Source organism: Panthera onca, chromosome B1 (assembly GCF_046562875.1).
Source record: "Panthera onca isolate mPanOnc1 chromosome B1, mPanOnc1 haplotype 2, whole genome shotgun sequence".
Lineage (NCBI taxonomy): Eukaryota > Metazoa > Chordata > Mammalia > Carnivora > Felidae > Panthera > Panthera onca.
This window is the reverse complement of record NC_138342.1, coordinates 153,232,928-153,259,564: the sequence shown is the minus strand read 5'-3', so window position 1 is coordinate 153,259,564 and position 26,637 is coordinate 153,232,928. Positions and strand designations below refer to the sequence as shown.

The following is a 26,637-nucleotide window of genomic DNA, read 5'->3' as shown; positions in this document are numbered from 1 at the left end:
TGCTATAAACATTGGGGTGCATATGTCCCTTTGAAACAGCACACCTGTATCCCTTGGATAAATATCTAGTAGTGCAATTGCTGGGTCAACATGTCTCCAGAGGCAAGGGAAACAAAAGCAAAAATGAACTACTGGGACCTCATCAAAATAAAAAGCTTCTGCACAGTGAAGGAAACAATCAGCAAAACTAAAAGACAATCGACAGAATGGGAGAAGATATGTGCAAACAACATATCAGATAAAGGGTTAGTATCCAAAATCTATAAAGAACTTATCAAACTCAACACCCAAAAAACAAATAATCCAGTGAAGAAATGGGCAAAAGACATGAATAGACACTTCTCCAAAGAAGACATCCAGATGGCCACGTGAAAAATGCTCAACATCACTCATCATCAGGGAAATACAAATCAAAACCACAATGAGATACCACCTTACACCTGTCAGAATGGCTAACATTAACAACTCAGGCAACAACAGATGTTGGTAAGGATGTGGAGAAAGAGGACTTTATTTCTTTTGAATTAAAGTTAACATACAGTGTTGTCATGGCTTCAAGAGTAGAACCCAGTGATTCATCTCTTACATGTGACACCCAGTGTTCATCCCAATAAGTGCCCTCCTTAATGCCCATCACCCATTTAACCCATCCCCCCACCTACTTCCCCTCCAGCATACCTCAGCTTATTCTCTGTAATCAAGATTCTCTTATGGTTTGCCTCCTTCTGTGTTTTTATCTTATTTTTCCTTCCCTTCCCCTATGTTCATCTGTGAGACTTTATCCTTTTTTAATGTTTGTTTATTTATTTATTTATTTGTTTGTTTATTTATTTTGAGAGGAGAGGGAGTGAAAGCAGGCTCTGCATTGTCAGCACAGAGCTGACACAGCTCAATTGCACAAATCGTGAGATTATGACCTGAGCTGAAATTAAGGGTCAGATACTTAACCAACTGAGCCACCCAGGAGCCCCAAGAGCCTTTAAAAGATTTAGACAGGAGAGCAAAATTATTGGAGGGATATAGAGGCTGGGAGGAGGTTACTAAAATATTTCAAGCCAAGTATACTATTAGCCACCTTACATGCAATACACAGGTATTTAGTAAGTGCCTGTGTGCTAGCACCTCTTCCAAGCCCTGAGATTGTTACACTAAACAATAAAAAAAATCCCTCCTCATGAAGGTTATAATTTAGTGGAGGGAGACAAAGAGAGAGAGAAAGACAGAAAGAGAGAGAAAGTGAACAAGTAAATATTGAATGTAACACATGGTGACATGTGTTGAACATATACTGTGTGTCAGGCACTCTTGTAAGCACTGTTATGTAGCAACATCTTATAATTTCATGACAATCGTATGATGTAAGCACTAGTATTATCATCTCCACTGTGTAATGAGAAAGCTGATGAGCAGGGGTTAAACAACACCAGGCAGGATAGACGGAGCTCATCCTCTTCACCTCCATGTTTTACTGCTTTTCCATGTGGTCTGGCAATGGCAGGGGAGCAGGGAGGGGAAGTCCACAAAAGCAGAGACCTTCGTCTCCCCAAACCAGGCATCCCAAGCTCCTCTACCCCACCAGCTCTTGAGCATTCATCCTTCTGCACTGTTGTTGCTTGTTGGCCAGCTGTGCTTCCAGCTAGTCTGTAACTCCTTTGAGAGCCAGGAGCCATTGTACCTCTGTTATGTCTTCTTCCACCTCACACATTTGGGCATGTTGCAGATCCATAGACTTGAGCGTTGCCAAAGACCACCTGTTCAGGAAAAAGTGACTATGTGGGTGAAGTAGAAAAGAGAAGCATCATGAGGAGAAGCATTCATCCTGTGCTCTCAGTTTTAAAGGGGAGAATGGTTTTATCAAATGACATCAGCATTTTCAGTGATGGGTAAGCAATTAAGTCCCCATCCTCCTTGGCCAAGGTACTCACAGTGGAACAGGGCCCCGGTCCCTCTTCCTCCTCATAGAAAGTCAGAACAGGACTAACAACAGAAACATTGATGGCACTTTACACTTACCTGGCTTACAAGTAAGCTTACAAAGTAGCTCCACACCTCAGTGGGAATTTACAGTTTTGACTGCCCAAATCAATAACTCCTTCTTTGAAGAACTATTTTCCTCCTGCTACTCCAATCAAGTGTTTGTGATGGAGGTTCCTAGACACAGTGCCCCCCTTCTGGGCCAAAGGATGAACACATAGTACTCCATTGCACTTGGCCACAATGGTTGAGCCATGCATAGACACATGACTCAAGCTGGACCAATCAAAATGCTCTATTCTCACCCCACCCACCATGCCCCCAGCCTTGGTGAGTGATTCATGGATTTTTCTAGAGGGCAAGCAGGGTTCTGATCAGAGCAGCCAGTAGCTGTGATTCCAGCCTGAGAGAAGGAAAACAATATACACAGGGAACCAGAAGAGAAAGAGGAGAGATTGATTGATTGAGAGTTTGCTCCTTTATCCAGTCACCCTAGAGGCATCTCTCCCCTGTCAGTGGTTTGAGCCAGTGTGCACACACCCTTTATCTGACTGAGGTCAGTAAGACAGGCAGGGCAGAGAATGCTTCCCCATGACAGATGAGGAAACAGAGCCAATAGACAGGTGAAATGATTGCTCAAGGTCACGTGGTGAAGTCTTAGCAGAAGCAACCAGAATTTCTACCCTCTAAATGAGAACTCTTGTCTCATCCGCTGCCTCAAAGGGCACCGTCCCTGTACACATGTATACTATTCTGCAAAAATGTGTAGTGGTGTAAGAGTGACAGCCACTCTTTATTCTGGACTTGGAATGAGGCCACAGCATCCACTCTTTGATGCTGGAAAACCATTCAGGGTCCAGGGGACAGAACCTCTGCTCTTGGAATTTGTGCACACAAAGTCAAAAGGAGGATTTGAGAAACACTGGACAGAATTTACCTCACCATTATTCCCTCTTTAGAAAATGTCTACCCCAACAGCAGTGTCATCACCCCCTACTCATTCAGTAGGGTGTCTACCACAAAATGCATTACATCCAAACTTCTATCAACCGTAAATGCTTTATTATACCTCCTCACAGTGGTACTTGTAAAATGTCCTCTGAAGAACTCAAAGGGCTTTCTAACATTTCCTATAAAGTCCTTTTAACCTATTCAAAGGATTGAGAAGCCAGAGGCCACTCCCGGTACCCACACGTTTGAAATGAGGAGCGAGGTAACCCTTGGATCCTTTCTGAGGCTCCTTCCTGATCTAACACTCTAAGAACATGGCAACATGGCTCCCAGTCAAGGCTCCAGGGCACCTCAGCCAGAGTGAGAACAGAGAAATAGTTTTCTGAACCTGATACAGTAAGACTATGTTATCCAGTCCCCATCATTCCCAAAGAGTTTCCCAGGATACTGTTCTTCCTGTGGGTTTCAGACTTCCAGCAGAACCTGGAAATGCCACCTCCATGACCCCCAGAGCAAAGGAAACGACACAGCTCAAATCGGCCCAGAGCCTCTCATGTAAACCAGCCTTGGGTGTTTTCTTATGGAGGATTCCAAATGTCCTTCATGCATTTGTGAATGATTTAGGCCAGACAGATAGACAAAGATTTTGGAACTTTTCTAGCAAAAGGATAGAGCTATTGGCACAAGTCGAGCAGTGCTGCTCAAGACTCTGCAAGAAGCACTAACTTGAGTCAGTGCTGTCTGTCTTCAATACAACACCGTTTGACCATCTTAGTTGTCTAGAGGCACTTACTTTCAAAATCTGAACCAGGAGATAGTTGGTGGTTGGGACTCAAAGCCCAGAATAAACCCCAGCCTTCAGGGGCAATTGAGATAGCCTGACAGCTTCATGGAGTAGCCACTGCCATGTGCTGAGAAGGGACACTAGACAGATCCTCACAGGTCCTGTTATCCTGGATACCTCTTATGAGCTACGTCCTCTTCTCATGGTCTCATCTCTGATTTGAGCCAGGGCTATAAAAACCTTTTCCGTACAGATTTTGTCCACTTCGTGCTCACAACACCTTATCTCCAGCATATGCCAAATGTCTCCTGTTTCCTGCCTGGGGACTTGTCTGATGTCACTGCATGGGGCACCGTCAGGAACCAGCACAGCACTCATGCATGCACATCCTGGAAGTACAGGGGGCTTAACATCCATGGAACAACCCAGCCAGTTGGAAGTAGGAGCTGTGGCTAAATGCCTCTCTCTTCCATCTCAGGCAGACAATTCTGAGACACAACCTGTAGGACTCCTCAGAAAGTCCCAGGGGGATCAAGCATCAGTCACCCACAATGGTGGACAACTCAGAAGCATACCTTAGATTGGCTTTCCCTCCTGTTCCTCTATTTTGTCTTCATTCCTGCTCTCTACGATCACTTTCCAAACCTCTATATGCTTCCAGCAAACCTTTGTCTTGGGTTCTATTTTGGGAAGTTGCATAGGCTGAGACACATGTCTTCATCTTTGGATCCCCATATACCAGCACCAGCTTTGCCTATTTCTGTTCTTTATTGCTGCATAACAAACTAACCCCATATTTAGAGGCTCAAAAAAATAATCATGATTTTGCAACTTGAGTAAGGTTGATGTGGACAGCTTTTCTCTACTCCATGTGACATTGGCTAGGGCAGCTCAACTGGGGCTGTAGGATCCATTCCCAAGATGCTTGAGCTCCATAGCCAGTAAGTTGATGATCAGCTGACAGGGAACTCAGCTGGGACTGTTGACGCACAGCCCTGATTCTCCTCCACATGGGCCTCTCCATGTGGCTGCTTGGATTTTCTTGCAACATGGTGGCTGGGCTCCAAGAAGGAGGAAGTAGAAGCTGACAGCCCTCTTAAAATGAAAGGGGCACACAGAGCATCACTTCCATTGTATTACGCTGGCCAGAGCAGTGTTAGGTCCAGCCCAGAATCGAGGGAGTAGGAAAATTGAGCAGGGAGTGACAAAGCATTTTTAGTCCTATTTGATCTGCCACATTGGCACAGAACACTAGGTAAATGAGGGTTAAATAAACGGTTAATTAATGCTGTCAACCATTACTCAACAATAATCTTCCTTGCACCCATACACCCACTGTCACTCTATCTGAAATTTTAGAATATAATATTACCTTGACATTAACTTATTTGGGACTAGAAGGTTTTTTTGACTTAGGAGTCATAGAATGTCAGAGCTGAAGGGAGCCACTTCAGCCACCTCACAGTACAGCGGAGGGAAGTGAGTCCCAGGGAAAGGAAGGGATCACTATCGTGGCCATTGACAAGGAAAACACCAACCCAAGGCTCAACTCTCCAGGCCTGCTCTTCCTACCACACTGTGCTGCTGGCTGGGAGAGTGCAGGAAACTCTGCCTATGAGTCCCTATCCAGTCTCTATCCCTGGACATGCCACACTCCAATCTGTGTGAGCAGCTATTGGAAACTCTCCAAACTGAGCAGGGAGGGGAGCCCGTGAGAGGGCTGAGGGTGCCAACGTGGGGGAGGAGCTCAGATTGGATCTGATCAGGTCTCCCTGTGCATTTGTGCCCATCAAGACCTCCCCAGCCCCTAACTGGTGCCAGCTGCCACCCATCCACATTCTGCTGCTTCCTCATTTCTGGAGCAGCTGAGGAACCCCTGGAATGTGCAAGGACCAGAGGGGATGCCAAAATAGTGCAATAAAAGTCATCTCTAACTTAATACTGAGTACCTACCAAGTGCCAGGCACTTTATCTCATTATCCTCACCTTACAGATGAGGAAACAGGTTCCGAGGAGATGAGGAACTTCCCTATGGTTCTCGCCTGAACTGATAAGTAACTTTCCAAGATTCAAACCCTGACCTAAACTTAACTGTCCACCCTTTCCCCTAAATCAGCCATCACACTGATTTGATCTCTCTCCTCTAGAGGGTTCCATCTGGAGGAGAGGCCAAAACACCACAGGGCAATATGTGACGGAAGGCGTCAGGCCCATAGGCATGCAGGGGCAGACCGATCACAGGAGAGGCAGGATGCAGGCCCAGGAGGGCTCCAGAGGGCAGGCTTCAGGGATGCAAGGGTTCAGAGAGTGGGAAGATGGGCAGGCCACCTGAGTGGGCACAGCAGCAGCCTGAGCAAAGGTCATTGCTGGGAGGAAGGGTGGATGGGAGGAAGTGGTGTCTGAGGTAAGGCTGGCTGCTGGAATCCCAGGGGCTCAGAAAACTGTGTGGGAATGCTGGGGGGCTCCTGTACTCCAAGTTCAAGAAGGGGAACTAGAGACCCTGTCCAGAAGCTGCATCTGCATAGCAAGCTCTTTGTTTTATAAATTGTGTGCTCCCTGGGGCACCATGACCCCTTCACAAAGCCTTGGTGCAGACAAGGATTGGGAGGAGAATACGGGAAAGGGTACTCAACATGAGGCTGTGACTTTAGAGCCATGTTTCCAGGGTGGGGAACCACTGTGATTCCCAGATGGGCAGTGACAAAAGGAACAGTGCTCATTTTTTAAGCGCCTGCTTTGAGTCACTAGATGACAGCATGAGATTTCAGTCCACCTATCCACCCTGTGGCGGAGTGGAGCAGGGTCCCCATTCTTCTAGCTGAGGAAACTGAGGCTCGAGGAAATGAAGTGACTCACACTGCCTCTCACAGCTAGTGAGTGGAGGAGCTGAGAGCCGGGTCCCAGTCTCTGCCCTCTGTGCACACTTTCTCTCCCCTGCAGCAATGGGCTGGAAGGAGTTCAACCTGGAAAGGTACAGGAGACAGGAAGGCCACGTCCTGCACAGTCACAGTCTGGCTGGACAAAGAAGACGCACACCGGAAAATACCACCCAGAAGTACCCTGTGCAGTTTCTAGCAGAGGGAGGCATCTCCAGGCTCAGGGGCACCCCAGGGCCTTTGCCCCTCCTTCCCAGGAAGAGAGGTTTCCGCCCTGAGCAAGACAGCACACGTCAGAGGTTGAGGCCTCACAGCCCTGGGCCTGGGGCTGATTCCCAGCACTCTCAGGGCAGCTGGGCCAAGCTGCTGACTCACTAAGCAAACCTCAGACAAGTCACTTCCCTCCCAGGCACCGGCGTGGCATTGAAAGTGGGCATCCCTGTGTCCCTCACCGCCCAGATCCGAGCCTACACTCCCTGCACCAGAGAAGCCCTTCCCACAAGAGCTGACTGGCAGCTGGCTGAGTGGGGAGGGGGCTGGATGATATGGGAGAGGAGGGAACGTGATGTTTGAAAACCGACATTCAACGGGAAGATATAACCCATACTTAGAAAGTGAAACCGGTGCTGATTTGTTTTCATAACACACACCACTGGAAAGAAAGTTCCGCACACTTCTTGGGGAACATGCACAGGAGGGAGTCCTAGGGGTGGCTCTACTTCTGGAAAGGGGGTCCTGCTAAAGGTTGAGAAAGCCTGAAAAGTGAGGATTGTACACTCTGCTCATCAGGTGTGACGAGCAGGTGAACTGCTCTCTGAAAGAAGAGATGGGTCCTCATTTAGGGCAACTCGGACTTCAGCAAACCACAGGGCCTTCATGGGGGGCTGATAGCATAGGGAACAGAGAAGCGCTCCAAGAGCCCACACTAGAATGTTTATCATCCATTTAGAGGCACGCGTTGATACAGAAACATGTTTGGGTTACCTTTTCACTGGTTAAAATGGTTTACAAAGCAACGTAATCCCATTATTCTAAAATAAAGTTTAAAAACACATTCGTGTGAGTGTACACATATACCTAGAACAAAAAATGTCTGACAGGAATACAACGCAATGTTAACAGAAGGTGTCCTTTGCGTGGAGATTATAGGGGTGATCTCTCTCTCTCTCTCTCTTTCTGTTGCTGCATCTATGCATTTCCAAGCTTTCTGTATGTACTTCTATAGCATGGTTCATAAAGGGAATAATTAAAGGTTTTTTCATTAGGCCTGGAGAGGGTAACTTACCAAAGAGCTAAATTTACTCCTAAAACAAATCTAGCATCCTTCTTACTATAGAATTAGCAGCCAGCTCTGCACACACACACACACACACACACACACACATATATATACGTGTATATATATCATTTTCCCACATGTGGCACCAATTTTTTTCCTAATCTGCCCTTGTGGGGACAATATTACAAATAGTTTTCATTCCTGACCCATGGCCAAGGGTGGGGTCTGAATGCAGGCTAGGAGGTGGCAGAGAGCCAGTGTAGAATTAAATTTTTCCAGGGATCACCAAAAGGTGACTGTCTTAGAAATTTGTACCACACCATTGATCATCTCCTGAAATATTCTCATGGCTTCTCTTTATTACCATATTCTGAAAACCCTTGACATAAACCAGCACTAACTGGCAAGAAAACTGAGTCACAAAGAAATGAAGCAGCTTGTCTAAGAACACCGAGCAGAGGACAGACCCGTAAGTGTCTGAACCCTGAGTAGCTGTTCTATCATCCAAAAGATATTGATTGGACACCTACTATGTGCCTGACATGAAATAGGTCCCATGGAATCAAAGATAAATAAGATGTCTTCCCAGATAAACACGTTCCCAGACTAGTGGGAGGATAGAGGCTTAAAAACAGAGAGATTGCCTCATCACACCATGGGTGCTGTGTGAGAGGGCTGTGGGAATATGCAGACGATGGGGTTGCAAACTCACTTGAGGTGAGGACTGGGTGGAAAAGGCTTTCTGAGAGGGGGAACATTTGAGCTGGGTCCTTAAATGTGAAGAGGAATCCACAGAGCCAAGATGTGGAGAAGGACATTCCAGCCTGAGGAGGCAGCTTGTACAAAGGCACTGGGGTATGAGGAAACAAGTCCTATTTAGAAATGTGCTGTGCCCAGAACATAAGGTGTGCTATGGGAAGTGAGTCAGGGCAGAAGGGGCTGGCCAGGAGAGTAGGGCCTGAATGTCTTCTGAAAAGTTTGAGCTTTACCCTGTAGGCCAAAGTTTAAGCGAAAGGGTGATCTATCTAACTTATGGAATCTCTAACTGGATTGAAGAGGGAGAGTCTCAGGAGGATAGCCAGTGGGTGGCTGTGGTGAGGGCCTAGAGTCGGATTGAGGGGACAGCATCCAGGAGTCTCTACAGACTATGGTGGGATCCTAGCATCCCTCTGGAGACCAGTTGTAGCCTTTGTACCAGGTCAGACTTGACAGGGAGGTGCTCCTCAGTGTCAGGGTTACATGAGGACCTGCCAGGCTAGGCTCAGATGACAGAGGCTTCTTACCTCATCCTGTCTGGCCCAGCACCCTGTGTGGAGAGGTAGAAAGATCAGGTGATGTGGGTAAGGTGGGGCAAAGTTCCAAGGAGGAGGGGCCAAGGCTGGGTGACACATGGAAATGGGGCCAGACCAGGTATCTGGGGGCCTCATGAGGTAGCCTGGTGACAGAGGGTGGGCAGCAGCCCAAGGCAGCTGAGACAGGACTGGATGACGTGGTAGGAGGTGTTCAGGGCCTGGATGTCAGAGCCATAGCTCTGCTCAGGGTGACCCCTGCCCGGTGACACCCTACCACTGCCACCTCCCTAGAGATGACTCTGGGCTGAGGCCAGGAATACAAAGGAGGGGAACTCCCCCCCCTTTTTTGTTTTGCTTCTCTTTCACAGGCTCAGAGAAGCAGGGTATTCTAGCTTGTGAAAACTGTTGAATTGAATTTATGGAAACCCAGAGAGGGAAAGTGATTTACCCAAGGTCACACAGCAGGTGCATGGCTGGGCCAGCTCTGCAGAGCATAAAATGAAAAGGTGTAAACCCCAGTCTTCCTGCCTTCAGCCACTTCTCTCATCTGCAGGTATCCCATGACCAGACCACATATCAGAGAGGACCGCAAAGGTCTGGCAGCTTGGGTGGCCCTGTGCTCTCCACCAGGATGCTGGTGATCTCGCTGCCTAGGGGATTCCTGACCTCCCTGCGTTGCACCTGGGTTACTCAGGCTCAGCTGTGGTTGTGTGGATTCTCACCTCAGGAGCAGGCTGAGAAATAGCCCACACTCCTGGGCAGGAACCAAGAAAGAGCAAATTTGTCTCCTGCTCCTTCAGCAGGGTCTCGTCTGCTTACCAGTGATGTGACCTTACTCAGCCCCTTTGCCCCATCTGAGCATCAGCTCCAGGACCTGTGAAGGGATGTAATCATTCCTATGTCAGGATTGCTGTGATGATCACATGAAATACCAAACATGAAAGTGCTTTTTTTAAAACAATGTTTACTGGGGCGCCTGGGTGGCTCAGTCAGTTAAGCATCCAAATTCGGCTCAGATCATGATCTTACAGCTTGTGAGTTCAGGCCCCACGTCAGGCTCTGTGCTGACAGCTCGGAGCCTGGAGCTTGCTTCGGATTTTGTGTCTCCTTCTCTCTCTGCCCTCCCCTGCTCATGCTCTGTCTATCTCTCTCTCAAAAATAAATAAATATTAAAAAAATTTTTAATTAAAAAAATTTTTTTAAATGTGAATTTATTGAGAGAGAATGTGTGTGAGCAGGGGAGAGGCAGAGAGAGAGAGAGGGAGAGAGAGAATCCCAAGCAGGCTCCATGCTGTCAGCGCAGAGCTTGATGAGGGGCTCGATCACATGAACTGTGAGATCATGACCTGAGCCAAAATTAAGACTCAGGCACTTAACCAACTGAGCCACCCAGGTGCCCCAAAAGTGCTTTATAAATGGCAAAACACCCCCAAATGTGAAGGTAGAGGGGCTGCCTGGTCATCCACATGAGTGTGCATACTCAGATATCTGTCCACACCTGTGTAAATGTTTTCCCCCAAGCAAGTACATGTTTATCTGCACTGGGCATTAAATACTCCCTTTGTACACTTTAGTTACCAAAACTCAGCTTCCCAATGAAGGCAGGGGCCAGGGAGTGGGTTGGGAAGCTGGTCTGGGGTCCAGACTGTGAGGAAGGAATGCCTGGGCCATAAGCTTACAGCCCCTCGTGGTGGGGGCTCAGCTGCTACTGGTGTTCTGAGGTCCTGGTGGGCCTTGTGTCTGTGACCGTGTCTCTGAGCAGTGCCCCGGCCTGGGACTCTGTCCTCCTTTTGAAACGATGTTCTCTGAGAAGCATCTCTCCCTCGCCTTGGGATCTTGGGATCCTACACACAACCCTTGCCCCCAACCTGGAGTCAAGGCACACTGGCTCCCAGGGAGGAGTCTAGCCCTGGGAGGACAAGATGGTGGGTAGGAAACCAGAAGAAGATGCTCTTTACGGGCAAAAGAGAGGGGAACACGAAGTGGGATCAGCCAGGAAGACAGTGAAGAGTGGGTGTTCTCCCTTGGCCTCCTCCCCACCTCGGTAGGGATGGACTGCCCTCAGGGTGCCCAAACATTCTCAGGGATGACCACCATTCCTGCTGCTCCGGAAGTACCCCAGATCCAGTCCTCAATCATGAATGCTGGGAGGAAGGGAGGCATTTCACTTCTATGTGACTCTCCTCTCCTGGTTACAGGTGGGGAGCAATGCTTAGAAAGGGTCAGAGACTCACCCCAGCCACACAGCCTGTCAGCGCAGAGCAGGGCAGGGGCTGGTCTCAGAGATCAGCCCAACATCTTGCCTCCCAAGCCTTCTGCACTCTGCCCTTGGACAGCTGGCCGGGTGGGGGGGGGCTGGTGTGTGGACTGACTGTGAATAAACTGACCAGTTTTCTAGGCCCAACTCCAGGCATGAGATCTGACAAACACATGAAAGCTTTGCCCCCCTTGGAAATGGTTGACTTTGGAGCAAGAAGGCTTCCGTTCTTGGGGGACTTGGACGGTAGGGCCCCGAGACAGACCGGAGTCCCTGAGCCTGGAGCCTGAGTACTCTGAAGGTGGGGACCTCTGGGTTGCTGGGCCCCAGACTCATTTCCTGTGGCTGCTGCAGGGATAGGGGCGGGGGAGGAAGGCTCAGCCTGGGCAAGCTAATCTGGAGAAGTGATTTTCCTCCTCAGCCAGTCCCTCCCTGGGCAGGGCTCTGGGCAAGAAGGTAGGGCCAGCCAGGGCTCCCAGGGAGGGGCTGGCTTATCAGGCAGGAAACACTGGGCTCCGGCCACATCCTCCTTCTCCTCCTGGTCTCAGCAGCTCCCATGGGCAGGAAAACACTCAGCAGCCGGCTACTCCTCTGCCCTTTCAAGGCCCCTCCTACACGCCTTTGCTCTCCTCTTCATCTTCCAGCCCACTGGAGAGGTAGCGTTGAGTGTTGTGTTCTGCTGCCCTCAGAGCTCTGCCCAGGCACCTTGGCTTCCAGCCCGTCTGCTGCCCCTGACCTCCCTGCTGCCTCTCGGGGTCCCTACAACCTGGACACAGGGTAGGGAAGGCAGGGATGGCAGAAACGCAGCACAGGTTTCCAATGTCTCCAAGAGATATCTGGGTAGGCTCATTGGGCCCCTCTGGGCCAGCACCTGGCCCTCGGAAGCCACCACATGTTCCCTGAAGTGTCTGGTAACCCTAAAGCCATGTGCCTACCTCCCATCAGAGTGCACCAGAATTCTGTCCTGTGGGAAGCTTTTTCCCAGCCTTCCTCTCCTGGGCCAGCACCCATCAAGACCTGCTGGGTTTCAGGAAGCACAAGAAGAAACTTCTTCCGAGGTCTCCTAAAGGCATCCTCATTCCCACGGCCACTTTTTCCCATTACCCTGCATCCCTTCACCTAGGCCACTAGCCCCTGACCACTGCCAAAACCCCTGATCCATCAGAGAGAGCCATGGGGGTAGCCTCTCAACAGCCTCATCCCAGCCACCCTGCTTGTCTAAGGAAGACTGACCACCTCAGTCGTGAAGGGTTTTGACCCCCCCCCCCCTTACAGCTCTCCCTTCCACAGCCCTGCACCAGCTTTTGCTCTCAGGCCAGTCCCCTAACCTCTCTGGGCTTCTTTTCTAATCAAACCTGGGGGTTGACAACATGATAACAATGATTCCCTCCAGCTCTGACCTCCAGTGATTTTTTTTTTTGAAGGTCACAGAATTGGGGCAACAGTCTCCTAATTCCAAGCCTCATGTTCTTTCCAGTAAAACAGAACTATTCTGTTTATATGAGGGTACCTGGATGGACTGATGGCCATCATGAGGACAAATCAGCTGATCACACTCTGTGTTGCAGATTTTAAGGCTGCACACTTTCCCTGACCTTCATGGCACCCTGGGATGTGGGGGTGGTGCTTCTGCTTTTCAGGGAAGGGAATGAAGAAAAAGCACATTCTCGGACTTGTCAGGTAGGAAGGGAAGAGCCATCTATGTAGCTCTCTGGATTCTCTGACATGCTAAGAACTAGTCAGTTTGGAGAGACACGGGCTGGAGTAGGTTGACATCTGTGGCCACTTGACCTCTTCACATGACCTATTACCCATGGAAGTCACAGCCCCACCTTTAGATTTTGTCCTCAGAGCCTCTAAGACCTAACAGCCAGCACCCTGAGGCCTCTGGAGCTTGCAAACACTTCATTCATCAGAATCCAGTGGTTTTTCCAGAATCCAGTGGAACGTTGTTGTTGTTTTTAAAGTTCATTTATTTTGAAAGAGAGAGAGAGCAAGCAGGGGAGGGGTAGAGAGAGAAGGAGAATCCCAAGCAGACTCTGCACTATCACCATGGAGCCCAACACACGGCTCAATCCCACAAACCATGAGATCATGACCTGAGCCGAAATCAAGAGCTGGAGGCTGAACCCAACCGGGCCACCCCGGCACCTCCATATTTGTTATTTTAAGGTTCCACCCACTGTCCCACTGAGCAGCTCCTCACAGTAATGGGAGATGAGTGACCAGTGGAAAGATGGTGAGCAGGGCCAGGGAACCCACCGTTCAACCCAGCTGTGTGACCCTCTGAGAATTGCCCACACCCTATGCCTGCATGCGGAACATTCATCAAGTGCCCAGAGCTCACACTCCCACTCCTTGGTGAAATTCCCCACCTCTCACACAAGGAACACACAAGGAACCTACAATGAGGCTTTCCTCCTCCTGCCCCTCCCACATCCCTACAACATTCACTCTCTGATTAAGGGGAATGCAGACCTCAGAGAGGACCTGGAGGAAACCACACCCTACCCAGGCCTCAGATACAGCCCCACAACAAGTGAAAGAGTGTGGCCACCAGCCTGCAGGATGAGGACTAGCTGGGCAAGACAGGGACAAATGTGTCCCTCTCCACAGGTGACGCCAAGCCCACACAGACTTGGACTGCAGCAAGAAGGATTTAGGTGAGGTAGGAGAAAGAACTTTCTGATGGTAGATGCTGTTAGACTAGCTTCCAGAGAGAAAGATGCCTTTTTCTAGAGGACTCTCAGATCAAATGGAAGCTCTCCACCAAGAGTGTCCAGACAAGGAAACTGAGTGAGTCATCTGTGATCCTCCTAGGCATGTTATGGGGGTCCTTTCCCCTTATTTCTCCCACACAAGCAAACCCCAGTATGACAATCACATGGATCCAGAGTTTTCAAACTAGTACCAGCCTAAAAAAAAAATCTGAATTGTTTAAAGAAATCTAAAATAGGGGCACCTGGGTGGTTCAGTCAGTTAAGTGTTCAACTTCAGCGCAGGTCACCATCTCGCGGTCCGTGAGTTCGAGCCCCGCGTCGGGCTCTGTGCTGACAGCTCAGAGCCTGGAGCCTGCTTGGGATTCTGTGTCTCCTTCTCTTTCTGCCCCTCCCCCACTCATGCTCTGTCTCTGTCTCAGAAATAAATAAACATTAAAAATAATAATAAAAAAATAAAATAGATAATAGGTATCCTGTACATGCATATAAAGTTTACAATTTCTCAAGTGCCTACAAATTCACCAGCTCCTTAGACGAGAGAACAGGTCCAGGGATTTACTCAAGTCTCAATTAAAATCCAGTGATGGGGTAAGATCAGACTCTTCCCCCAGGTCCAGAACTCTGAGTGCCCTCTGAATGCAGCCAGCAGTGCTGATGGTGATCTGAAGGACTCTGGAACCAACCCAGCTGCCTTGCTGATAGAATAATCTGTTCCCCTACATCGTAACTTGATAGTCAGAGAAGGGCATGCCATCCATTGTGGTGTCTGGGGAAAGGAACCCTCACAATTTGCCAATGGAAACCAGCAGTGAGCACAAAATAGGTCCTCAGGAAGACAAAGTTACCATGACAAGTAGTGTCAGTCATATGTAGTCTTCAGGGGTTTTAATGCTTCTTGCTAAGAAAGAGTCAGTTCATTCTGGGAATTGAATGGAGTCATTTTGTGCCTTCGCTACCAGTTGAGGCTCTTTGAGAAAACCAACAAACAAGCAGTTTGAAGGAAAAAGCTATAAACTTGTTCATTTGTCTACCTGGTGATACCCTGCTGGAAATGTAGTCAAAGACATGAACAAGTAAATGTTCACTGCAGTGTTATTTATAATGGAAAAAAATAGAAAATCTAATAGCAAGGAGGCAGTCAAATAAATTAAGCTACATCAATGCTCTGAAGTACTGAGCCATCATCAGAAATAATAATACCAAGACAAATATCAATATGGCAAAAATTCTATAACAGGATTTTGAGAGAATAAAGCCAAATGCTAGTGGTATCTATATCTACACTATGATCACATGAGGCACAATTTTGAACACATAAATACAAGACTGGGGAGTTCTGTATATCAAAATGAATATATTCAAGAAATAGTTACGTCAAAGTCATGGAGTGATCAATTTTTCTGCTTTTCAAAAATGTTCCATATTGACTTTTCAACTGGAAAAAAAAACAAGCTTTTGCAGAAAAATTAAGCTTAATATCATAGGAAAATGTTTACTTAATATTAATGAATAAAAACGTCTATTATGAAAGATATATGTACATGTAGAACTAGACAAAAAAATTTAAAGACTGGATGGACATATCTAAAAATTTACCAGTAATGTCTCAAAGTTGTGGATAATAGATGATCTTTTCTTCTCTAAATTTTCTACAAAGACTGTCTCTTTTGAGAATTTCAGTATCAATAGAAGATAGATGATAGATGGGCAGACAAAGATGGATGGATGGATGGATGGATGTAAAGATGATAAATGGGTATGTGGGGTGGGTGGATAAGTGGATGGATGGATGGTTGGATGGATATATTAAAAAGATGACAGGTGGATAAGTAGGTAGGTAGATAGGTAGGTAGGTAGGTACATAGATCTCTTTTCTTCCTTCCTCTTCCTCTCCCTCCCTCCCACTCCCTTCCTTCCAAAGCCCTTTCCTTGAGATGAAACAAAGTGCATAATTTTCAAAAGGAAAGTAGGCAAATTACAAATGTGACAAACCATCTGTCCTCAGCTCTTTTCAGTGCTCTAGAATGGGATGGGAGAAGAGATTCCCCTCTGGTGCCCTTGTGCCCATTCCTAACCTGTTTACTACAGGCTACATTCTAGCAGATAAGAGTGAATAGCCATGGATGCATCATATCCAGCCTCAGAGCCTTGAGAACTACACACACAAAGACTCCAGGGTATTGGTGTCCAGGGAGATGGGCAGGAAAATTAGGGACCAGGAGCTTTCAGATCTTTATCACCAAGATTAACTGGAACATCTCAGATGCTTATGCATTTATCCATTCATGTTACTGTTGAGCAGCTACTATGTGTCTACCATGCTGGGGAAGTTGCATATGGGTGGATGATTCCATTGCCAGGCACTAAGTGCTGTAACCAAGGCCTGCTCAATGAGGGCAGTGACTGGCCCCTCTGCCAGGCAGGGCTGGGGACATGTAAGCTGAATTTGGACAGCAGACAGGTGATGGGAGTGAGGGTCTCCCCCGTTGGGGAAGACCACTGGGATAAACACAGAAGTATCAGAAAGGAAAATATTTCAGAGAACAATAGGCTTTTCGTGCAGCAGGTACACCATGGTGGGGGATGCGGGGGATGCTGTGAAAGGCTTCTGGAAAGAGGAAGAAGGTTAGCCATAGGGGCACTCGCATGGGGCCAAGCCAGGTGTTGTGGATCCTGAAGCTCACACAGTTGGAAAGGCGAGGGGGCAGGGGATGTGAATACATTACCAGGGCTGATAAGTGAGAAGCCCGGAAGCATGATCCTCATTGCATTCACATGACCCCACTTCTGTGCTCACCCTGGGCGCCATGGGAGATGAGCAGGTACTGAAGTATCTTAAGGAAGAGTGAAATAGTAACATCTATATTTTGGGGAAAAAAATGGACAACCGTGCATACCCATCAATTCTCATCAGGCAAAGAAAAAGTGCTCTTGTTACTGGGGGCAGGTGGGTTCTCAGAATGAGCAGCTAAAACTCTAAAGTACTCCTGGCTTCTGGGCACAACTGTTTCGCTCATAGCTGAGCCAAAGTGAAAGAGCAGTCCTGTTGCCTGCCTGTTTCCTGCCCTCCCAGAGGCAGGGACAACTCCCCCACCCCCCACCGTAAGTCCTGGAATGAAATATGCCCATTTGGCAATGCTGAGGGCCGATGTTCTGTGCAGACACTGCCCGAGGAGTCCTCCAGCCAGCTGATGACCCTGCAGACTGCCACTGTCGTCCAGCCACAGTGACTGGGCCTGGATGGCAATGAATTCGGGCCTCATCTAACTCTGACCCCATACTTCCTCTTTGTTCATTCTCTCTTTCCCTGGGCTGTGAGAGGCATGAACTGGACTACATGTAATTCCATGCCATGGTGAAGCGCTAAAAAAGGCATGAAGCCTCTAGCTATGAGACCATTTGGCAATGCTGCCAATGAACAAAGGTATCTATGAAGTGCTGGAACCCCAGCCTCCCCTAACTGAGCGGGGTGAGCTAAACTGCACCCCCTCCCACTGGGCCTCAGTGTCCCGGGCTGCACAAAGGGGTGGATGGGTGACAGGGCCTCACCTGAGATTGTGGATGAGAATTAGCTCATAAAACCTGCCATTAATCTCCCTACAGCTATAAAGTGCTATTAAAGTAATGACTATAGATTATGATCAGAATTGAAGGACAAACATATGCCCATTTGGGCCCTCCCAGAACCCACTTCTTGGCCCAGAGAGCCTGGGAGAATACGAGGCTGCCCTTGAGTTGAACAAGTTACAACTGCTTCCCCACGGAGAGGAGCCAGGCATGGTGACCCGCAAGGGGACTGAGTAATCATCCGTTTTTTTCCAGGCACTTCTTGGCTGGGATTTTAATCCTAAACCTCACAAGATGTTGCATCCTCTAATTACCAATCTGAGTGCTTCTCTGCCTTCTCTACAACATTCCACTGGGTTTGGGGGAGGCTGTGGTGTCTTGTTATGCCACATCGATAAATGCATAGGAAAGAGGGAAGACTAGGTATTTTTCTAGATTATTTTGAAGAAGGAAAAAATGTAGCAGCCTTAAGGAAGCAAGTAATTGGGCAGAACTCACGTCCTATCTTGAGAGCGCCTGATAATCACCTCATTCCACTTTACAAGTGTGAAGTCATCCTGAGGAGAAAATTATTCTGCAGGTAGGTTATGAACTATCCTTTTCTTTCGAAGTGAATCATAACAATATTGTTTCCAACATGTCAAATTAGGCTTTATCTCTTCACCATAATTCATAAAATAAAATATACCACCCCTACAAGATAATTTTTTTAAAAAACCTTGATGTAGAAAATATTTTGACCGATACTATAAAGTAGAACTGGGCATAATATCTATGCCTCCCTTGAAAACCTTTTCTGTTCACAAAACTCTATTTCAAATGATAGCATGGTCATGGTACAAAAACATTTATTTAAATTAAATATTTTAGACAGATCAATATCTACAACCGTTCCAAAGCATGTGTAGTTCTTACTAAAAAAAAAGGGAGGGGGGGAACAGTTTAGCTTAACGTCTGTGATAATGTTTTACAAGATTATTAATATACATTCTGGACTGCATCAGCCAATCATATTGTCAATGATTTACTATTTATTACCAAATGTATATACAGCAATAGCATAAAGATTAATTATATCTTATAAGTAATTTTACAGTAGGACTCCTTGGAAGAAAACAAAGGATCTCTCAACAGTATAAAATATAAGCTGAAAATAGGAGAATATATAAAACACTTACATATTTCATACAGGCAATAATAATATGCTGCAATTAAAAGACAGACAACTGCCTTTTTGCTTGTTGCTAGTTATGTTCCTTCAAAGGAGTTTTGAGAAAAGGATGAAAATGTTTTTGGGGTGGGGTCAGGGCTCAGAAACATTTTCTGGATCACAGTGCGTTTCTGTTCTTTGGGAAGTAAGTATAGTGAAGGAAGTTGTTTTGAAGTGTTGGCTGAAGGTGTTACCAAGAACCAGCTGGCTGGTGAGGAGACCAAACTCCCACTGCAGCCATAGGAATCATGCTTAGGATTTTTAAATCAGGGGATCTTTGAATTCATGGCCAATTCAGGGGTGGAGGAAGAACGGTGAAGAAGAGAAAAAGAAATCCAGGAAAGGAAGAAGGGGACTCAGAGACAGAGAGAAGGAAATTCCTTTTGCACCTGCAGAGGGGGAGAGTATGATGAAATTTTGCTCAAGAAATCAACATATCTAGATTGGAGGTAAGTGACATTGCTCTGTAGGTTCCCAGCTCTTTGGGTCATTAGGAACAGGGAGTTGACAAGAAGTTGCCAACATCAACAAGAGTATCTGATTTAGGCTGCACAGACATGCATTTAAGGGTGTGCATGAAAGTGTGTGTGTTGTGTGTGTCCCACAAACACTATATATTCAGGCTGTGTATATTCTCTTGAAATGTGTGTGTAATAAAAAATAATTTATCTTTCAAAATATGTTTAAAAAACAATAGCTTGAATTCAATCCTATTTTCGGTGACGCAGGCAACCCTAGTGGTTAATTTTCCAAATCAAGATGGGTGTTGTTTCTCAAGTTGGAGGAGTCTTTTTGAAAGACTGTGATCATTTTGAAAGGCAGTGCAAGCACAGAAAGCCACGTGTTCTTGGGCTATGCACACAGAATTATCACCAGGTTGGCCGTCAATGAACTTATTAAGTCAAACTTCGTTTTCCTTTTAATTAGCCTTGAAACAATCCTAGATCAGAAAACCTTGGAGCGGAAGCGGCCTTAGATATCAAGTCTGTGCCCCGCTTCCTAGATTGGGGGGTGGGGGTGGGGGGAGGGGTTGGAAGGGGAAGAGAGACGAGTGGGAACCAACCCTCCCAGGCAGAACTGGGACTGGAGCGAGGGTCGCCTGGATCCCAGCTCAGGGATCTCCTCACCGGGAGGACCCATAGATCAGGACGGCTGTGCCCCATGCGGCTGTGTCAGAAGCTGGAGATGTATGAAAGCCGCTGGGATTTCACACATTTGTTTCCGTGACGGGGACCTGGAGAAGGAAAGGAAAATCTACCGGGAAACCATCTTTCAGCAACTAACTTGCCTTATTCCCCGGGTGCAGTCAATGAGAACCCATTTGAAGGAATACCCTCAAAATGCAGGCTGCCGGGAGTGAAGGGGCGCTCAGATCCGCAGAGCCCCGTTCTGCCCCGAGGACAGGTCAGACCTGCACACCCGGCGGCTGGAGGAAAGCTGCTAGCGCGGCGCCATCGGCTCTGCTCAGTGCGCGGGAAGGAGAGGGCTGCGGCGAGGCAGGGCTGGGCTGGCTGCCCCGGGCTCTATGACACGCTGTAGCTGTTGTAGTACGTGGCCGTGGCATCAGCCAGTACGGAGATAAGGCTGGTCTCTGTGGGGCCTGTCGATGTCACCTGGGAGACCGGGGCATGCCCATTGAGAGCCACGGCCCCCGCAGCAGAGTCTGGGTGGCCAGGAGTGTTCAAGTACTGGTCGAACTCATTGCGATCCATGTCCCCCAGGAGTTCCACCTGGCTCAGCTGATCCAGGGCATCAAAACCGGGGTGCTCGGGAGGAGGGGAGAGCTGGCCCAGGTGGGCGTGGAGGTTGGAGTGGAGAGGGTGGTAGGTGGTAGGGGAGTAATAGGCAGGAGACGGGGGACAGGCGGGTACAGTGGACATCATAGAGACGCCTGGGGACTGGCCAAGGGCCAGGGAGCCCAGGGGGTGACCGCAGTGGAGGGGGTTGGGGGCGTACTCCGGTGAGTAAGGGGGCCCCGGCAGGTGGGGGATGCGGCGGGAGTGCGCATGCTCCTCCTGGCAGGGAGAGGAGAAGAAGGTCTGCTCCGGCTCCAGCACGTCCAGGGGCGACATTTCCGGGGGCGTGGGCAGCCCGTAGGGGTAGGTGTCCACGCTGCCCGGGGTGCCGCCGCCGCCAGCCGGCCCTTCGTGGTAGCAGCCCCGCAGGCCGGGCAGGGCGGAGCCCGCGGAGTACTCACCGCTGTCCTCCTTCTCTCCTAGCGCCCCCCGGCCGCCGCCCCGCTTCTCGGGCAGAGCGTTCTGATCTCGGGAGAGGGAGCTCAGGAGGAAGCCTGCGTCCACGCGCTTGCAGAGGCGCTTGGCCTGCTTCTTCCTGCGAGGGCGGTACTTGTAGTTGGGGTAGTCCTGCATGTGCTGCAGGCGCAGCCGCTCCGCCTCGTCCACGTAGGGCCTCTTCTGGGACAGCGTCAGCGCCTTCCACGACTTTCCTGCTCACATAGGTCAGAGAAGGCCACTTTCAGCATCCGTGCGGCTTGGGGAGGCCGGTGCCCTTGTCCCAGGCACGCGTGCCTCCCAGCATCCACACTCACACATGCCCTCAGCCTCTGGCCCTCATCCCACCCGCGGGTTCCCCCACTCCACAAAGGACACAGAGGACACCGCGCCCCTCGTACCCCATTGCTAGCACCCTAGCACTGTGAGGCCAAGCCAATCTCTCCCGCTTGCATCCTACAAAACCACTCAGGTCAACCGCGGCCGCCAACACATCACCTCTCCTATGAATGTGCGCGATGTGGGATTCACGGTGAAGGGCCCACCAGACCCCGGGTCAGACACAGGATAAAAATATATAACGACTACATTGATTTGGGCTCTTTTTTACCCTTCGTGGACCAAGTCCACAAATCATTTGTGCATTTTAATGAAAACTCTCTGCCTTTGCTGATTATCGCTGCCTCTCAGGAAATAATGCTATATTCATTTATGGCATAAATTTCACAGGTCTTCTTGTGAAGGAACTCAGGCTCAGTCAATCGTTTCACATATGTAAGTAAATTACAGGATCCCACTTAGGGTAACAGACCATTATCCCTCATATCTGAAGGTCAGTTATGACTCTGCCATATAAAGACCATGGCCAGAATGCTAGCATCTACCTGCAACATGCACATATACATGCATGCACAGGCACATGCACCCCCCTGTATGCACACACACACACAGTGCATGCACACACCTGTATGCACAGGCACACACACACACACACACATGCATGCAAAGGCACACAGGTGTGCCAGCACACACTCATGTCAAGGCCTCCTGCCACCTACTTAGTACCCTTGCACTATGGCAGGGGGCAGCTGCTCAGTCTTTGATTCTCTTTGCAGAAGCAAATTCTTTAACTTCCCTGGGACTTTATTTTTCACACTATAAAATGTACTGCGATACTATCCAATGCAAAACTCTCTAAGAAGCATCCCATGCTTGTATCCCACGGATGCTAAAATGCTGGTTTCACTTGTATTTTCTATTCATCCTTATTCCCTTTTGTATCTTTTTGTAAATTGTTTTAGCACCTCTCTCATCTGTCTATATTCATTGAATATCCCTCTGGCTGCTGGTTTTCTGAAAGTCATTTCTGGACCCCTTAGATTGTTACCTCCTAGGGCGGACTTGGGATTCTGCAAATTTAAAAGTTCCCCACATGACTCTGATGTATCCTAAAGTTTGAGACCTACTGGTCCAGAGGGTAAGCATCCCCATCCCCAAGCCCTGTAAGGAAAGGGGCCACATGTCCTGCCCCAAGCCCTCTGCACAGGGCCCAGTGCAGAGGTGTGTGTAACTGCTGCCTGGGTACCCGCACTGGCTGACTCTGGATGCCTGGCCCTCAAAGCGCGCTGGAGGAGGACAATTATTAAAGGCACTCTACCACTGGGATGAAAGTTTATAACTATTGTGACAGAGTCGTCAATTAATATAATTAGCTGTCACTTAAAAGGGCAACTTGAAAAGTGTGAGGAACTCTGGATTTGGGGTTGGTCAGCAGTTCACAGCCTGTGGCTGAGACTGCAAAGTTGTTGCAAGAGGCCCAAGATCCAGGCACACCCCACACCCTGTCTGTGGACTGAATATAAAATGGGACTCTAGTTTCTAAGTATACATGGATGTCATAGTATTAATAAAATATTCACTGTAAATACCACTAAATGTAAAACTGTCTTTATGTTCCTTCTCATTCATAGTATACTGAAAATACCAGTGCTACTGGGTGACATTTTTAATGTTGAAGTTGGGAAAACTTACAGTCAAAAGAGTTGGGACTCTTTCCTAGGTCAGAAAGGAAAGGGCTGGGCAAGATCATAGAGTAGAAGTAGATCATCCTGCCACCCCCTTATTAACAAGTGTAGAAAGTCTGCATTTTAAAAATATGTTGGTTCCTCTTGCCCAGGACCAGGGACTGTGTGGTTAAGCAGGAAGGAATCAGTGTCTTTCCTGCAAAATGAACTATAACCTCTGGAAGTCTAAATGCAAATTGCCAACAGGCATCAGCTCGCTAGAGGCATTTGTCAGGCAGGTCTTTCTGCCTGCCCTTTCCCTGGGAGCAGGCAGCCTGGGTCGCAGAAGGTTCCCCAGCCTGAGTTCCTCTCCCACCTCTGGCCTGGGCTGCAACAGAAACCTCACTCTGTCGTGGTCACAAGAGCTTCACTTCAGCAAGAGGCACAGTGCCTGGACTCACTGAAAAAATGTGGAGAGGTCCACAAAAAAAAGTGTTTTCATTTCTTTAGAAACCTGGAGAAAAAGGGGTGCCTGGGTGGCTCGATCAGTTAAGTGTCGGACCCTTGATTTCAGCTCAGGTCATGGTCTCATGGTTCCTGAGTTCGAGTTCAGTATCAGTTCTGGAGGTCAAGCCCAGTATCTGGCTCTGCTCTGACAGTGGGGAACCTGCTTGGGACTCTCTCTGTCTCCCCCCTCTCTGCCCCTCCCCCACTCACACTGTGTGTGTGTGTCTCTCTCTTAAAATAAATAAACTTAAAAAAAAGAAATCTGAAGAAACAAATGAACTTTTAGATAAATACTTTACTGTTGTGTATATTAATATGTTTGTCTTTATGCCACCGGAGCATGAAATATAATTTTAAATATTTTTATGAAGAAAGCGGCTCATGGAGACACTGACACATCTAGCCAGGGGGCTGGGCCATGGGTAGCAGGCTTTTTGAAACCAGCTGCTTTGAATGGACGCCTGGACTGCAGGAGGGACCCTCTCTGCGGACCAGCAGGTTTAGCCGGCAGGAAGATGGGTGTCAGCCCTCACCGCCACAGTTCTGAGCTCTAGAGGGAAAAGGAAAAAAAGGCTCAGTTCTGGGCAGGGTGGGGTTGGGGAGGGGCAGGGCAGCCTACGGTGACCCCTACTGTCCCTTCTCTCAGGTCCTGGCGCCCACTGTGCCTATGAAATGCTTTGAAAGGTTTCCACCACTTAAAATGAATAAAAATAAATCCAAAGGCAAAAAGGTTAGGAGTAGAGCGGCAGAGCGGCGCTGAAAGTGCTCAGCTCCAGACGTGGGAGAGAAGAAGCCCTGACGAAACCCGACTGGAACTCCGGTTTTTCGGATGTGACCTAACATCCTTTCTCTGGGCTCCCCCGGTCTGGCGTGTCCCTGTCCCCAGTCCGACTGCCCCTGCTGGGACTGCGCAGCAGCCCTGGGAAATTGGCGGCCCCCGGGACAGACCTCGCTGGCGGCCCTGAGCATCCCAATCAAATTATCTACGCTCCTGCGATTGAGAAATACACGATCGAATCGAGTCTCTGCGTACTTTTCGCTCTTGGTTTAAAAATTAAGTTAAAGAAGGGCTGCGTTCCCACAAGCTCTCTCTTCACGAATATTCGTTAATAATAGTTACAACCACCTTCCGTGATTGTGCCAGTGGTAAAGTGAAGGGGATGGTGGGTTTCCCGCTTCGGCATTCCCAGCAAACACCGGTTCCACCCGGCCTCCTCTGCGTTTCGGTTCCAACTCGTCCGTGCGCGCGGGTCTCCGCTATTCCCTGGGACCCCAAATTCTGCTCCTGTTACCGCCAGTGGGCTTCCTGGCCCACCCTAGTGGGCCGCGCGGTTTCACTTTGGGCCTCGTCGAGGTGTCCCTGCTCTGAATCCCGGGCACTGCGCGCACACCCACGCTCGCACAGATGCCCAACCTCGCCCGCACAGACAGCGCCCGCGCTCCCCGCGCATACCCTCTCGCGGGCTCCTACCCACGCTCCGCAAGCTCGAGGGCCCCCCGCCCTGCCCGCAGCCGCGAGCCCCCGGCCCGCCCCCTCCCGAGCCCCCAAGCCCGCCGACCTCCCGGGGCGCCCCGCCTGCCGGCTTGCTTACTCACCCAGCATCTTGCTGAGCTCGGCGTTATGCAGGTCCGGGTTCTGCACGGCCAGACGTTTCCTCTCGTCCTTGGCCCACACCATGAAAGCGTTCATGGGCCTCCGGATGCGGCTCTCCGAGCCCTTGTCCCCCGGAGGGCGGGGGGCGGCTGGTGGAGACAGCCCATCCGACAGCTCGGCTTCCAGGGCCGGGCACTCGAGCCCCTCGGGCCACGGGTAAGCTCCCAAAAGCGAGGCCATGGCCGCACGGGGGTCCCCTCGTTTCGCCTCGCCGGGCAGGCGCTGACCTGGCCCTCGCACGGGTCGGGCGTCCAACTTGGCTGGCAGCCGCGGCCCGTCCCCTTATTTATCAGCTTCGGGCGGTCGCGTCCTCCAATGACTCTCGAAGGCGGCGCGGCCCCTCCCTCCGTCTCGGCGCGGGCCCACTCCCAGCGTCCAGGGCCACCGCGTCCCCGCTCCGACCTGCCAGGAGGGGGAGATGGGAGGGAGGGCCACTTCCCGGCGCCCTCCCCGGCCCGCCCCTCTGCCTCCAGAGTCCCTCCTGGGAATCCTTGCCTGGACGCCCCCAGGAACGCCTCTCGTCCCGCCCGCTCCAGGTGCAGGTGTCGCAGAGCCGGGAGGCTGGCGCCCCCCGCAGTCACCTCGCCCCGGACCGGGAGCCAGACTCCAGCCCCTTGTCCCGACTCTCGACGGCCTCCCGGAGCCAGGCTCCACCAACTCCTCTGGCGCCTGGAATCCCAGGAAGAACCGAAGCCAAACAGGTTTCGCTGGTCAGGGCCAGGCGCGAGAGACATTGACCATGAATCCTCCCAGAGCAGCCCGTGAACTGTTCTTGAGAGAACATTTCTACTCTTTTTCTAAAATGACCCAGGCTTCACCAACCTCGCCCCCAGCCAGCTTTGGCGGCCAGAGACTGGCAAGGGTTGGGTCTGCACTCTGCATGGGATTCTATGCAGCGCTCATCAAGGACCTCCTCGACGCCCCGAGACTCCCTGGCTGTCCCGAGGGCTTGTCTGCGTTCTCAGTTCCCCTTTATTCACTCCGCCACTAAGGTCTCTTCTTTAACACCCTTAGTCTCACAACACCCTTGTCTCCGATGTCCGCAAGGTCTCCAGCCCCCTCCTCTCTAGCTCTTCCCTCAGGGAATTTTCTTCTGGTTGTATTTTCTCTTTTCTCCGTCCTGCTCCTTAGAATGGTTGTCCTGGCCCTCCCCTCCCGCGTTCCCTTATGACTTTCTGAGTTCTTCTCTTGACACCCCAGAGATAGGCCACTGGTTCTGGGCTTGAGCTCAACTCCGAGGGTTGAAGTGTGGGAGCTTGGCAGCCTCTCCAAGATGCCAGATGCCTGCCCCCTGCCCCAGAGGACAGCTCTTTCCATACCCAGCTTCGTGTG

At 49.6% G+C, this 26,637-nt stretch overlaps 1 protein-coding gene across 4 annotated transcripts; it reads right to left on the bottom strand.

Moving 5' to 3' along the window:
* Nucleotides 1-1,443: 1,443 nt before the first annotated feature.
* On the bottom strand, nt 1,444-25,697 carry SOX7 (SRY-box transcription factor 7). Of its 4 annotated transcripts, XR_013555080.1 has the most exons (5): nt 25,248-25,697; nt 20,199-21,356; nt 18,199-18,257; nt 16,860-16,993; nt 1,444-1,751 (listed from the first exon to the last, which is right to left on the bottom strand). XR_013555080.1 is itself a non-coding variant. In XM_060653711.3 (2 exons), the coding sequence occupies exons 1-2, from the start codon at nt 25,483-25,485 to the stop codon at nt 20,434-20,436; spliced, it is 1,161 nt and encodes a 386-aa protein (XP_060509694.1). In that variant the 5' UTR covers nt 25,486-25,697; the 3' UTR covers nt 18,532-20,433. The 4 variants fall into 4 exon arrangements, 1 of the variants encoding a protein (XP_060509694.1); XR_013555079.1 differs by lacking the exons at nt 16,860-16,993; nt 18,199-18,257; XR_009616038.3 differs by lacking the exons at nt 1,444-1,751; nt 16,860-16,993; nt 18,199-18,257 and adding an exon at nt 18,532-20,144 and having other exon boundaries at nt 20,244-21,356.
* Nucleotides 25,698-26,637: the final 940 nt, after the last annotated feature.

What these genes read in the sequence shown, in the direction of transcription:
- SOX7 (XM_060653711.3), bottom strand. Translation starts at nt 25,485, where the DNA reads ATGGCCTCGCTTTTGGGAGCTTACCCGTGGCCCGAGGGGCTCGAGTGC. An exon ending in CGAGCTCAGCAAGATGCTGG is followed by an intron (nt 21,357 to 25,247) that starts GTGAGTAAGCAA and finishes CTATGTGAGCAG; the next exon opens with GAAAGTCGTGGAAGGCGCTG.